At 43.0% G+C, this 15,544-nt stretch overlaps 1 protein-coding gene across 1 annotated transcript in view; it reads left to right on the top strand.

The window, feature by feature from the left end:
* The window catches only part of SLC4A5 (solute carrier family 4 member 5), a 92,385-nt gene that overhangs the window by 34,912 nt on the left and 41,929 nt on the right, over positions 1–15,544 (top strand). The window contains exons 4-5 of the mRNA XM_060117779.1: positions 14,086–14,246; positions 15,125–15,280. Of these exons, the coding sequence (XP_059973762.1) occupies positions 14,086–14,246; positions 15,125–15,280 (317 nt within the window). The remainder of the gene's footprint in view (positions 1–14,085; positions 14,247–15,124; positions 15,281–15,544) is intronic.

Genomic DNA, 15,544 nt, shown 5'->3' with positions numbered 1-15,544 from the left:
GTTTGAGGTTAGGTTGTTTATTTGAGATGTTTCTTGCTTCTTAAAGTAGGCTTGTATAGCTATAAACTTCCCTCTTAGAACTGCTTTTGCTGCATCCCATAGGTTTTGGGTTGTCTTTTCATTGTCATTTGTGTCTAGGTATTTTTTAATTTCCTCTTTGATTTCTTCAGTGATCTCTTGGTTATTAAGTAATGTATTGTTTAGCCTCCTTGTGTTTGTATTTCTTACAGATTTTTTCCTGTAATTGATATCTAGTCTCATAGCGTTGTGTTCGGAAAAGATACTTGATACGATTTCAATTTTCTTAAATTTACCAAGGCTTGATTTGTGACCCAAGATATGATCTATCCTGGAGAATGTTCCATGAGCACTTGAGAAGAATGTGTATTCTGTTGTTTTTGGATGGAATGTCCTATAAATATCAATTAAGTACATCTTGTTTAATGTATCATTTAAAGCTTGTGTTTCCTTATTTATTTTCATTTTGGATGATCTGTCCATTGGTGAAAGTGGGGTGTTAAAGTCCCCTACTATGATTGTGTTACTGTTGATTTCCCCTTTTATGGCTGTTAGTATTTGCCTTATGTATTGAGGTGCTCCTATGTTGGGTGCATAAATATTTACAATTATTATATCTTCTTCTTGGATTGATTGATCCCTTGATCATTATGTAGTGTCCTTCTTTGTCTCTTGTAATAGTCTTCATTTTAAAGTCTATTTTGTCTGATATTAGAATTGCTACTCCAGCTTTCTTTTGATTTCCATTTGCATGGAATATCTTTTTCCATCCCCTCAGTTTCAATCTGTATGTGTCCCTAGGTCTGAAGTGGTCTCCTGTAGACAGCATATATATGGGTCTTGTTTTTGTATCCATTCAGCCAGTCTATGTCTTTTGGTTGGAGCATTTAATCCAATTACATTTAAGGTAATTATCGATATGTATGTTCCTATTACCATTTTCTTAATTGTTTTGGGTTGATTATTGTAGGCCTTTTCCTCCTCTTGTGGTTCCTGCCTAGAGAAGTTACTTTAGCATTTGTTGTAAAGGTTTGGTGGTGCTGAATTCTCTTAGCTTTTGCTTGTCTGTAAAGCTTTTAATTTCTCCATCCAATCTGAATGAGATCCTTGCTGGGTAATCTTGGTTGTAGGTTTTTCTCTTTCACCATTTTAAATATGTCCTGCCACTCCCTTCTGGCTTGCAGAGTTTCTGCTGAAAGATCAGCTGTTAACCTTATGGGGATTCTTTTATGTGTTACTTGTTGCTTTTAATATTTGTTCTTTGTATTTAATTTTTGATAGTTTGATTAATATGTGTCTTGGTGTGTTTCTCCTTGGATTTATCCTGTATGGGAATCTCTGTGCTTCCTGGACTTGATTAACTAGTTCCTTTCCCATATTAGGGAAGTTTTCAACTATAATCTCTTCAAATATTTTCTCAGTCCCTTTCTTTTTCTCTTCTTCTTCTGGGACCCCTATAATTCGAATGTTGGTGCATTTAATCTTGTCCCAGAGGTCTCTGAGACTGTCTGCAATTCTGTCTACAATTCTTTTCATTCATTTTTCTTTATTCTGCTCTGCAGTAGCTATTTCCACTATTTTATATTCCAGGTCACTTATCCGTTCTTCTGCTTCAGTTACTCTGCTATTGATCCCTTCTACAGAATTTTTAATTTCATTTATTGTCTTGTTCATCTCTGTTTGTTTTCTCTTTAGTTCTTCTAGGTCCTTGTTAAACGTTTCTTGTATTTTCTCCATTCTATTTCCAAGATTTTGGATCATCTTTACTATCAGTATTCTGAATTCTTTTTCAGGTAGACTGCCTATTTCCTCTTCATTTGTTAGGTCTGGTGGGTTTTTGCCTTGCTCCTTCATCTGCTGTGTGTTTCTCTGTCTTCTCAGTTTGCTTAACTTACTGTGTTTGGGGTCTCCTTTTTGCAGGCTGCAGGTTTGTAGTTTTCATTGTTTTTGGTGTCTGTCCCCAGTGGCTAAGGTTGGTTCAATGGGTTGTGTAGGCTTCCTGGTGGAGGGGACTAGTGCCTGTGTTCTGATGAATGAGGCTGGATCTTATCTTTCTGGTGGGCAAGTCAACATCTGGTGGTGTGTTTTTGGGTGTCTGTGGCCTTATTATGATTTTAGGCAGCCTCTGTGGTAATGGATGGGATTGTGTTCCTGTCTTGCTAGTTGTTTGTCATAGGGTGTCCTGCACTGTAGCTTGCTGGTTGTTGAGTGGAGCTGGGTGTTGGTGTTGAGATGGAGATCTCTGGGAGATTTTCGCCATTTGATATTATGTGGAGCTGGGAGGTCTCTTGTGGACCGTGTCCTGAACTTGGCTCTCCCACCTCAGTGGCAGAGCCCTGATGCCTGGCTGGAGCACCAAGAGCCTGTCCTCCACACGGCTCAGAATAAAAGGGGGGAAAAAAGAAAGAAACAAAGAAGAAGATAAAATAAAATAAAATAAAGTTATTAAAATAAAAAATAATTATTAAGAAAAAAATTTTTTAAGTAATAATAAAAAAAAAACGGACAGACAGAACCCTAGGACAAATGGTAAAAGCAAAGCTATACAGACAAAATCACACACAGAAGCATACACATACACACTCACAAAAAGAGAAAAATGGGAAAATATATATATATCGTTGCTCCCAAAGTCCGCCTCCTCAATTTGGGATGATTCGTTGTCTATTCAGGTATTCCACAGATGCAGGGTACATCAAGTTGATTGTGGAGATTTAATCCGCTGCTCCTGCGGCTGCTGGGAGAGATTTCCCTTTCTCTTCTTTGTTCGCACAGCTTCCGGGGTTCAGCTTTGGATTTGGACCCGCCTCTGCCTATAGGTCGCCTGAGGGCATCTCTTCTTCGCTCAGACAGGACGGGGTCAAAGGAGCCGCTGATTCGGGGGCTCTGGCTCACTCAGGCCGGGGGGAGGGAGGGGTATGGATGTGGGGCGAGTCTGCGGCGGCAGAGGCCGGAGTGACGTTGCATCAGCCGGAGGCGTGCCGTGCGTTCTCCCGGGGAAGTTGTCCCTGGATCCCGGGACCCTGGCAGTGGCGGGCTGCACAGGCTCCCGGGAGGGGAGGTGTGGAGAGTGATCTGTGCTTGCACACAGGCTTCTTGGTGGCGGCAGCAGCAGCCCCAGCGTCCCACGCCCGTCTCTGGGGTCCTTGCTTTCTGCCGCGGCTCGTGCCCGTCTCTGGAGCTCCTTTAAGCAGCGCTCTGAATCCCCTCTCCTCACGCACCAGGAAACAAAGAGGCAAGAAAAAGTCTCTTGCCTCTTTGGCAGCTCCAGACTTTTCCCCGGACTCCCTCCCGGCCAGCCGTGGCGCACTAACCCCTTCGGGCTGTGTTCACGCCGCCAGCGCTCTGACTGAAGCCGGAGCCTCAGCTCCCAGCCCCGCCTGCCCCGGCGGCCGAGCAGACAAGCCTCTCGGGCTGGTGAGTGCCGGTCAGCACCGATCCTCTGTGCGGGAATCTCTCTGCTTTGCCCTCCGCACCCCTGTGGCTGCGCTCTCCTCCGCGGCTCCGAAGCTTTCCCCCTCCGCCACCCGCAGTCTCCGCCCGCGAAGGGGCTCCTAGTGTGTGGAAACCTTTCCTCCTTCACAGCTCCCTCCCACTGGTGCAGGTTCCGGCCCTATCCTTTTGTCTCTGTTTATTCTGTTTTCTTTTGCCCTACCCAGGTACGTGGGGAGTTTCTTGCCTTTTGGGAGGTTTGAGGTCTTCTGCCAGTGTTCAGTAGGTGTTCTATGGGAGTTGTTCCACGTGTAGATGTATTTCTGGTATATCTGTGGGGAGGAAGGTGATCTCCGCATCTTACTCTATGCCATCTTGAAGCTCCTCTGCCAGGCCTCTAGATTCTGATGTCAGTCTGGAGTCAGCCTGGATGTTGGAATTTGTTGAAAGTTCCCAGATGATCATTGCAGCTAAGGTGAGAGCCACTGATATACATGCTAGCCAGGGCAGGGCCAGTGGGGGTTATAATTTATTTCCATCTGAGGATGGAACTAGAGTTCAGGTCTCTCAGTTTTCAGCCCTTTCCAGATCCTAAAAGGAGACCCTCCCGTCTAGTGGTTTGGCGGTGCCTAGTAACTTGCCCCATGATGATTTCGACCACCCTTGGTATTAACTGAAAAGCAACTTCCTCTAATTGTATAGTGACCAAGTTACTAGTCACAGAAAAGGCCTCAGTTCTGGACACCCTTTGCGTGACTGAGAACAGCTTTCTCTGACATGTGACCCTTCGAGCTTCCATTCAGCTCCTTCCCAGTTGGGAGGGACACTTGGCACCTGCCCCTGGTCTGGACAAAATCCCTGAGAGTTCTTTTCCAGCCCAGAGATTTTCTTTCCATTTGACCTGCTTCTCCAACTCTAATTCCCCACTTTTGAAGCCAACTGTGGTATAAAGCTCACTTTGCAATGAGTTGCTTGGGATTACACATTAACCACTTTATCAAGCTTCCAAAAGTTTTTAAGCCTGGCTTTGGCCAGAAGTTTTTCAAAGAGCCCATTCCTTTATTCATCCTGAAAAGTGGTTAAATGTTGTGTTATGGAAATTTATACAAAAATTGTATATAAATTTGTATACAAATTTATGCAAAAGTGGTATGTAGTAGAATGACTTCCCTCGACATAACCATCACCCAGCTTCAATGGTTACCAGCTAACTCATGGCCAATTTCGTGCCTCTATTTCTACCCACTACCCCAGACACACACACTGGATCATGCTGACACAAATCCCACACCCCATATCAATCCATCTGTAAATATTTCAGTAGGTGACTCTAAAAGATAAGCCCTCTTAGATCTTTCTTCCCCCATTTTTTTATGTGGTAAAATATACTTAAATATAAAATTTACCATCTTAACTGCCTTTAAGTATATAGTTTAGTGGTATTTAATACATTCACAATGGTGTGCAGCCATCACCACCATCCATCTCCATAGTTCTTTTCATCTTATAAAACAGAAACTCAGTACCCATTAAACAATAACTCTCCATTCCCTTCCCCCCAGCCCCAGATACCACCATTCTACTTTCTGTCTCTATGATTTTTAGCTACTCTAAATGCCTCATGTTAAGTGGAATCATATAGTATTTGTCTTTTCATGACTGGCTTATTGCATAATGTCCTTATCCATTCATCCACTGGTGGACAGCTGGGTTGCTTCCACATTTTAGTTACTGTGAATAATACTACTGGGGACATCGTTGTACAAATATATCTTCAAGACACTGCTTTCAATTCTTTTGGGTAAAGGTGATGCTGAAACCTTGGCCTCTGTGCACTGGTGCTGAATTGAATCTCAGAGACAGAGTTTTGGGTGAATTAGAAAAGAAAAAAAAAGCTTTATTACTTTGCCAGGCAAAGGGGGACCCAGGGGGCTCATGCTCTCAAAACTGTGTCCCAACCCCGGGGAATTTGGTGAGGAGTTTTATAGCAGTGGTTCAAGGGTGGGGTTACTGGTGAGGATCAGGGTGTTTGCAGGCCTGAATTCCTTTAATCTGGCCTCAGGTGGTCTCCTAATTAGCTTCTGTGGATCTAGAGGTTATCAAACTGTGACCTTCTCTCTGGAATGAAGAGCTCTGCAGAAGAGCTCAAAGATATTGTTATGTGTATCCCTTGAGGTGGAACCAGGACTCTACCCCAAGGCTGCACTACTGTTTCTTGACTGCTCCTCCCTTGTCGCTGCATCCTCTCTCTTCCCTGATTAGCAACTGTTTGAACCTGCCCTTTGAAATGCAGGGAAGGTCATGGAGGCTGAAACCTATTCCCTACAAACAAGAAACGGGGGACACCGAAAGGCCTCTGTGCCCAGGAATCCTACAGGGCCCTTCTTGGTTTCAAAGGCCTCTTTCTTTTTAACACAACCACAATACTACTTTTTTCCAGATACCTGGAGAAAAGTAAACAGTAATTTTGAAAAAAATTACTGGAAAAAAATGACAGTAATTCTTTATTTTCATTGAATTATCCATGCAGTATTCATATTTATTTCCCAGATCACCTCATATATTTTTTAATGTGATGGTCCACACATTGCATTTGGGAGATATGTCTCCTACATCATTTTTAATCTACATGTTCCTCCTCCTTTATTTTTCCCTTGCAGTTGCCATTATTGCTAAAGAAATTGCATTTTTTGTCCTATATGGTTTTCCACATACTGGATTTTGTTAACTGCATCCCTGTGGTGGTGTTTAACATCTTCCTCTGCCCCTGTCTTTCCTGTAAAATGGTAGTTGGGTCCAGACTTACTTGATTCCTGTCTGGCTTTTCCACAAGATTATTTCATAGGTGGTGGTCTCTGCTTCCATCAAAAGGCAGCTCCTGCCCAGCTGGTCTTTGTGTGTATATTTGTGATGTTACTAGACTCTGATGATCATTGCTTAGATCACTCTGAGTGTTTTAAAACACATTTAAACCCACGATTGTTGAGCTCTCTTTTTCCCAGTCATTTTCTCATAGTGATTCTTACAGTGATTACCCAAAGTAATCACTGAGGCCTCACTATTCTCAAGCAAGAAGGAGCAAGCATTTGATGAGCACTACTCTGGGCAGGAGATCAGAAGGGACACCAGAGAGGAAGCAAGGTCCCTGTCCTCAAGAAGCTTGATGTCTATTTGGGGGGACAGGTATATACCAAAACAATTAGGAAATATGATTGACTACAAATTAATTGTCATTTTAGCCTCTGAGCCCCAGAAGTCAGGAACTTTACTTAGAACAATCTGTAGCAGAGTTGCCTGGATCCCACCCAGATATTCTGATGCAAATTGGTCTAGGATATGACCTAAACATCAAGATTTTAGAAGTATCTGAAGTAGTTTTATATGTACCCAAGTTTAAGAACCATCATCCTAGGGTGGATGGATGGTGGGGGGTGGCCGCGTGACACGGGGGGATCGGCTCAGTGCTTTGTGGCCGCCTGGAGGGGTGGGATGGGGAGGGTGAGAGGGAGGGAGACTCAGGAGGGAGGGGATGTGGGAACAGATGTATATGTATGACTGATTCACTTTGTTGTAAGCAGAGACTAAAAAAAAAAAAAAAGAATCATCATCCTAGGATAGGGGTTCTTCAAGTGTAGAATATTACTCAGCCATAAAAAAAGAATGAAATAATGCCATTTGCAGCAACATGGATGGACCTAGAGATTATCATACTAAGTGAAGTAAGTCAGACAAAGACAAATATCATATGATATCACTTTATATGTGGAATCTTTAAAAAATGATACAAATGAACTAATTTACAAAACAAAAATAGACTCACAGACATAGAAAACAAAGGGGTTATGGTTACCAAAGGGGAAAGGGGGTGGGGGAGGGATAAATTAGAAGTTTGGGATTAACAGATACACACTACCATATATAAAATAGATAAACACCAAGGACCTGCTATATAGCACAGAGAACCATATTCAAAATCTTGTAATAACCTATAATGGAAAATAATTTAAAAAAAGAATATATATAACTGAATCACTTTGCTATACACCTGAAACTGACACAACATTGTAAATCAACTATACTTCAGTAAAAAATTTTAGAAAAAGAAATGCAGGGACTTCCCTGGTGGCACAGTGGTTAAGAATCCGCTTGCCAGTGCAGGGAGACATGGGTTCAATCCCTGGTCTGGGAAGATCCCACGTACCGCAGAGCAACTAAGCCCGTGCACCACTACTACTGAAGCCCGCATGCCTTAGAGCCCACACGCCTCAACTACTAAGGCCATTTGCTGCAACTACTGAAGCCTGCACACTCTAGGACCCACCTGCTGCAACTACTAAGCCCACGTGCTGCAACTACTGAAGCCCGCATGCCTAGAGCCTGTGCTCCACAACAAGAGAAGCCACGGCAATGAGAAGCCCATGCACCTCAACGAAGAGTAGCCCCTGCTCACCACAACTAGAGAAAGCCCGCACACAGCAATGAAGACCCAACACAGCCAAAGAAAAAAGAAAAAAGAAAAGAAAAGAAATGCAGTATCTTGGGCGCCATCCCAGACCTGCTGAATTAGAACCTGCATTTTAACAAGATCCCCAGGTGACTTGTATGCACATTAAAGTTTGAGACATGCTGGTGTAGAGGTATGTACTCTACTTAAAAAATCAGAGAAATGAAAGCATAGAATGGCCATGCTAGGAAGGAGGCTTCAGAGATCTACTCCACCTTTTCAACTGGTGTTCTCAGAGCCTTTCTAAGGGAAAGAGGTCATGTCCCCTCTTATACAAAAAGAATGGGACCTATGTGCCCAGAGCGTTTGCCTGCATGGGGACCCCAGACAAGTCCAACTATCCCTGAGCCACATGGCTGTATATGACTACAGGGCAGAGTCTCATCAACCCTCAGGGCAAAAATAACCTGGGAGCTTCCATGGCTAGGCCACCCTCCTGGTGGCATGACCATCCAGGCATCAGTATTTTTAAAAATTTCCTCAGGCAATTCTAACAGACAGCCAAAGTTGAAAACCACAGAGGCAGACTTTGGGTCCTCCACGTTTCTATGTTCTACTCAAGGTGAAAAGTGAGCTTAATTTCTAGCTGTAGCCATAAAAAACACAAAATTGAGTTCAGGCCTTGGGTTTATTGTTTCAATATCTGGATTCCCCAAATAGTTGCAAGGACAACTGAAGAGGTATCCCTAGTGAAGTTGTTGAGTATGCTGGACTTTTTAAAAATCAAATTCTCAAGAGACGGTGGTAGCAGGAGTCTAGTTTTGGCATTGCCCTGAACCTGGACACTGGTAGCTTTGCTTTTCTGCAAACTGTGCTCAGGTTGGTTGAGACCCTGTCTGTGTATAGAGCTAATGTTTTATGGGTGCCCATAACACAGTACAAATAGTTGAAGTCCTGGGAAGTGAAGAGGACCAATTGTTCTTGCTATGCAGCGTTACTAAAAGGATGTTTTGAAGGGTTTCAACCCACCTTTCCAGATGGAATTGCATTTGTAGAGGCAGGAAGCTGAAGGATGGATGCATGGGAGAGAACTGCCCGAATGTCCACCCAGGATGTTTATGAGACAGTGTAGAAAGCAATCAACCCAAGTGGCCCCACTTACTGGGACACATCATACATTTGGGTGGATGGGGTAAGGCTGTAGAGTAGCAAAAGGGTCTTCAGTGGCAAGGAGACAGTGTGGTTTATCTCGTGTATTTTTGAGGTAAAAGGGGGCAATTTGAGGGATTAAATAGGAGAAGCACTCTCAGGGAGAAGAGTGAGCATCTCCTGACCAAAAGATTTGGACCTGTCCTTTGATTTCTTCCTTGCAAACCATTATGTTAATACAAGTTTTAGAAAAACTTTGTATAGATATTATACAGACTTGGATCTACCATAATTTAAATAATGTTCTCCCAAACATATTTCCCCATTAAAAATGTCCACTACACCTTGGTGAGTCTCCGAGGCAAGTGTCTGAGTGGTCTCTGCTCCAGCGCCATGTCTTCACCTCCCAGCCCCCTCTAATCAAACCTCCCCATCTTTGGAGTTTGGGACTAGCAGATGCAAACTCATATATAGAATGGATAAACAACAGGGGCCTATTGTATAGCATGGGAATTATATTCAATATCCCTTAATAAACCATAATGGAAAAGAATATGAAAAAGTTTATATATATAACGGAATCACTTTGCTGCACACCAGAAACTAGCACAACTTTGTAAATCAACTATACTTCAATTAAAAAAGAATCATTTAAGGACTTCCCTCATGGTCCAGTGGTTAAGAGTCTGTGCTCCCAATGCATGGGGTCTGGGTTCGATCCCTGGTCAGGGAACTAGATCCCACATGCCACAACTAAGAGCCTGCATGCTGCAACTGAAAAAGATCCCGCATGCCACAACTAAAGATCCCTCATGCCTCAACTAAAGATCCCGTGTGCCACAACTAAGACCTGGCACAGCCAAATACATACATACATACATAAATATTTTTTTAAAAAAGAATAATTTCCCTGTAATAATAGGTCCATAATAACACTAGCCAATAAACATGTATATATTTAGAAAAAAACCCTCCCCATCCTGTGTCCATCCAAGCCCCCAAGGCCCCACCAGGCTCCAAGTTAACTGGTCTCAAATAAATGTATTGAATCAGGATATTAAACACTGATACTGAAAAGTGCTCACACAACTGTGTAAAGAAGAAATCTGACAAAGGAAAAGACGTTCAACCTCACATGTAGTCAAAAGAATGCAAATATGATATAATTTTTCAATTACCAAATGCACAAAAGTGAAAAGGAATGACAATACTAGAGTTTGAGAGACTTCAGAAAAATGTGAGGTCTCCTGTACATTGGTGGAAGTATGAATTGGCACAGCTTTCTGGAGAACAGTTTGACAATGTATGTCATACATGTAAAAATGTGCAGACACAGCAGTTCCACTCCCGAGAGTTTATCGTAAGGAAATTATTGAACAGGGGTCAAGGAAATTCAAACCAGCCTTGTTTATAATAAAGAATAATTAGAAATAATCTAAATGTTGACCAAATGAGGATTATTCACATAAATTATGGTCTACTCATACAATGGAATGCTAAAGAGCCTTTAAAATGATATGAATATTTATAGACATTTATAGACATGAAAGGATACCCATTAGATACCACGCCCTTATGGTGTCATTAATGTAAAAGTGTGTGTGTGCATGCATGCACGTGTGCGTTCATGCACACAGAGATCTAATTGAAGGTCATCAGAATATCAACCATGGTGTCTTCTGGTTGGGAGAGCTTTGAATGCCTTTACTTTCTTATTTCCTTATTGTTTCTAAACTTTAAAAAGCAACGTTATTTATTTTCACATTAATAGCTAACACTAACAGAGTGTGCATTATGTGCCAGGCACTTCTCTAATTGCTATAAACTGTTAGTATTCCTAAAGAAAACAAAGGTGGTGAGAGATTGAGTAACTTGCCCAAAGTCCGTAGCTAGTAAATGTGAAGCTGGAATTCAAAACTTGGCTGTCGGGACTTCCCTTGTGGCGCAGTGGTTAGGAATCTGCCTGCCAATGCACGGGACACGGGTTTGAGCCCTGGTCCGGGAAGATCCCACATGCCGCGGAGCAACTAAGCCCATGCGCCACAACCACTGAGCCTACGCTCTATAGCCCACGAGCCACAACTACTGAGCCCACGTGCCACAGCTACGGAAGCCCACGCGCCTAGAGCCTGTGCTCCACAATGAGAGAAGCCACTGCAATGAGAAGCCCACGCACTGCAATAAAGAGTAGCCCCTGCTCGCTGCAACTAGAGAAAGCCCGCACACAGCAATGAAGACCCAACGCAGCCAAAGATAAATAAAAAATAAAACTTGGTTGTCTTGCTCCACAGGTTGCACTCTTACTACACTAATTAACCCCAATAGATTGAAAGTCTCTTAAATCCTCCCCCCACCAACAACCCCACACTTCCCTTCAGAAGTAACCATTTAACCACCTGACAGGAATCCTTTCAAAACTGCTGCTGGGCATGTTCAGACACATGTGTAAACACACGCACACATGTGTGTGTGTTTTTCTTTTTTATAGAATGGGATGGTATTGTCCATCCTGTCAGTATGCATAGTTCACCCTCGTGCTTTTTATCTCTGAGTGTTATTCTTCAGCGTGGATGTATGGAATTGATGTGATCATGTCTTTACTGAAAACTGGTGGTTTCCAGTTATTCACCCTACTGGACAAAGCTCCAGTAAGTGTCTCCTGGTATACATATTACTGTGTGTAGATGTGCAAAGATACTCCTATGATAATTTCCTAGAAATAGAACTGCTCAGTCAAAAGACAAAAGAGACTCCCAGTTCCCCACCCCAAGAAGGCTATGTGGCTACACTATATATATATATATATATATATATATACACACACACACACACACACACATACTATATTCATACATACAGTTTGAGTGCCCACCCCCCATGTTTCCACCAACACAGGAAGTTGTCAATCTTTTAAATTTTTGCCAATATGAGAAGTGAAGGGTGTTGTTTCATTTGCAACAATGTAAATGTTCTTGATTACTAGTAAAGTTGAACATCTTTTCATACATTTATTGGCCATTATTTCTTTTCAGAATTGTTCACTTTTCAGTTAGGTAATTTGAGTTTTTCTTATTGATGTGAAGAAGCTTTGTGGACTTCCCTGGTGGTCCAGTGGTTAAGACTCCACGCTTCCAAAGCAGGGGGTGCAGGTTTGATCCCTGGTCGGGGAACTAAGATCCCACATGCCGTCTGGTGCAGCCAAAAAAAAAAAAAAATCCTTTGATGCCCTGTTTGTTGCAAATATTTTCTGAGTATGTTGCATTTATGTGAATTTCATTTATGTCTTATTGTGTTATACAGAGGTTTTAGTTTATTTTTATGCAACAAAATGTGCCCATTTATTTTCCCTTTATGGTTTTACATCTTGCTTAGGAAGTCTTTCTCCACAACAACAACAAGAATATTCTCCTATATTCTCTTCTAGTATATTTATATTTTTGTTTCTAGATTTTAACATGGTTATTTATTTATTTTAATTGTGGTAAAATATACATAACATAAACTTTACCATTTTATCCATCTTTAAGTGTACAGTTCAATAGCATTAAGTACATTCACATTGTTGTGTAACCATCACTACTATCCATCTCCTGAACTCCTTCATCTCACAAAACTGAAACTCTATACCACTTAAACAGTAATTCCCCTGCCTCTCTCCCCTCAGCCCCTGGTAACCACCATTTTACTTTCTGTCTCTATGAATTTGACTACTCTAGGTCCCTCATAGAAGTGGAATCTTACAGTATTTGTCCTTTAGTGACTGGTTTATTTCACTTAGCATAATGTCTTCAAGTTTTATTCATGCTGTAGCATGCGTCAAAATTTCCTTTATTTTAAGGCTCAACAATATTCCATTATAGATTTATTTTTATGTCTAGCCTTTAATCCACATGGTAAGAATATCTTGGTAAGAAGTAGGGACTTTTTAATATTTAGGTTGGTCATCTTTTAAACGGCTCCTCCATCAAAACCCAAATTCCCATGGGGGCTCAGGTCTGCTTCCAGACTGTTGTTTTATTCATCCCTTTGTCTATATCTGGACTGGAATTACAATGCTTTAATTACTCAAGGTTTTCAGTAAGTTTTTATATCTGCTAAAAGCATGTCCCATCCCCATTCTTCTTTTTTAGACTTTCCCGAACCACTCTCAGACATTTACTTTTTCAGAGGAACTTTAGAATTAGATAGTCACAGTCCAAAAATACTCCCCTGGGATTTTGATCGGCATAGCTTGACGCTACTCACTAACTTGAGGTCGACATCTAATAAAGCTGAGCCAGCAGGTCTCCGGCCAGACTTTGCTTCCCAGTGGCTCTCCAGGCTGTGTGGTGCTGCCCTCTGTGGGGAGCTACAGGCCAGTGCTACCAGCCTGCCCAAGGCTTTCCCACTTGGGCCCCGCCACCCCAGCCTATGCTTCCAAGGCTTCTAGAAAGGACAAACTCCTACGTACCCTTGGTTTAATTTCTTTCTTTCCTCAAATGACGTTTGGATTTTAACTTGAACTTTCAGAGCCAAAATACAAGTGGGACTCATGGAAACCTCAGGCCCTACACCAGAACTGTGGGGAAATACTTTCCTGCTCCCAGCAAACACCCCATAAGGCAGACACTGAACACATGTGTGACCAGTAGACGGGTAACTAGGGTCCAGTGGACGATTTTTTTAACAGCTCTATTATTAATGGATACCATAAAGTTCCCTTGTTTTAAGTGTATTAATTAAATGATTTTTAGTAAATGTACAGAGGTGTGTGACCATCACCAAATCCAATTTTAGAACATTTCCACCACCCTAAAAGTATCCTTCATGCCCATTTATGGTCATTCTCTGGTGCCACTTTGTCCTGAGCATTACTGCTTCAGGAGGAGTGGGGGACTGAGTGGGGATGTCCCCAGGAGATCCTCTGCCTGTGAGTCTAGGACCAATGCCCCCACAATGTGCATAGCATAACTCACAAGCCAACACCCCTCTCCTGAAGAGGCCCAGCTGTGGGCTCCTCCTGAGGGCAAAGGCCATGCTGAGCCCCATCCTTACTTTTCCAGGTGGATAAAGTTTGAAGAAAAGGTAGAGGAAGGAGGAGAGCGCTGGAGCAAGCCCCACGTGTCCACACTGTCCCTGCACAGCCTCTTTGAGCTCCGGACCTGCCTGCAGACGGGGACGGTGCTGCTGGATTTGGACAGCGTCTCCTTACCACAGATCATAGGTAAGGCAAGGATCACTGTGGCCCCCACCAAGCAGGGCAGCGTCCCCCTTCGCCTGCCCCATCTCATGCCCACCCTTGGTCTGCATGGCACACCCACCTCTGATGCCTGCCTAATTCTGCAGAGACCAGGCTTTGGGTCTGAGGCCCCCAAGCAGTGTCCCAGTTGCTCCAAGTTTCAGATACACGTAGAGGGGGAGAGGTCAGCCTCTGAAACGCCGCTCAGCAATGTAACAAAAGGGAGAAGGGCTTCTTAGCATGGTTGGAGACACCTATTGCCATGGCAACCTGTTTCTTGTCAGGGCAAACAGATCACCATTCATCTTTAGGAAATGAACTCTCGTTTGATAGAGTGGCAAAGGGAGGGAGCAGCTTGCCTTATCATCCCTAAAACGTCTTGTGAATTTTGTTTTAGCACATTCAATTTTGCCAGAACTACATTGCCCAAAATGCTTTTCTAAAAAGAATTCATGTTAGGACTAAGACCACTTAGCATTGTACCTTGTGCTTCTTAGGGTACTTTCATGTGTACAATTTCATTTATTTTCCACAATGTTATTGATAGAAAGAGCTGAGAATCCTATACCCACACATGCATGCACATGTGCACCCACACGGGCACACAGTGCACCCCCATGCACACACAGATGCATCCACATACACGAACTCCCACAGACATGCACACACCCTTTTACATATAAGGAGGCTGAGCGTTCATGACTGGTCCAAATTTTCAGTTTGTGGCAAAGGTGGGACTATTTCTACATTCCCTGCCTCCTTTAGGTCACTTTTAATCCCACTAATAACAGATGAAACTGAAGACCCCCACACCCCTGGTCATTCGGTGCCACGTGGACAAGGCATGTTTGTTTCCCACTTAGATGATGTCATTGAAAAGCAAATCGAGGACGGCCTCCTTCGGCCAGAGCTCCGAGAGAGGGTCAGCTACGTCCTACTGAGGAAACACCGTCACCAAACCAAGAAGCCCATCCACCGCTCCTTGGTTGACATTGGAAAGTCAGTCTCCTCCACCACCAGTGAGTCGGGCCATACGCTGGTGGCTTGTTCTATGCACACATCTCAAACCTGCGATCCTCCACTCTTGATATCCCAGAGTTGAGATGCCCAGACACTAGCCTTGCTGGACCTGTCAGATAAATGCAATAATCAGTACAAAGTTGATAACGCTGCTAACTAAAGAGACTTGAGGAATCTCCTTAGATGAATTATTTTAAATGGAAAATGTTTAGCCTACAGTGGGTACGTACTCAGCACTTACCTGTGTTCCAGGCACTGAGTAC

This window comes from Mesoplodon densirostris, chromosome 14 (genome assembly GCF_025265405.1).
Source record: "Mesoplodon densirostris isolate mMesDen1 chromosome 14, mMesDen1 primary haplotype, whole genome shotgun sequence".
Lineage (NCBI taxonomy): Eukaryota > Metazoa > Chordata > Mammalia > Artiodactyla > Ziphiidae > Mesoplodon > Mesoplodon densirostris.
This window is presented reverse-complemented; position numbering and strand designations above follow the sequence as displayed.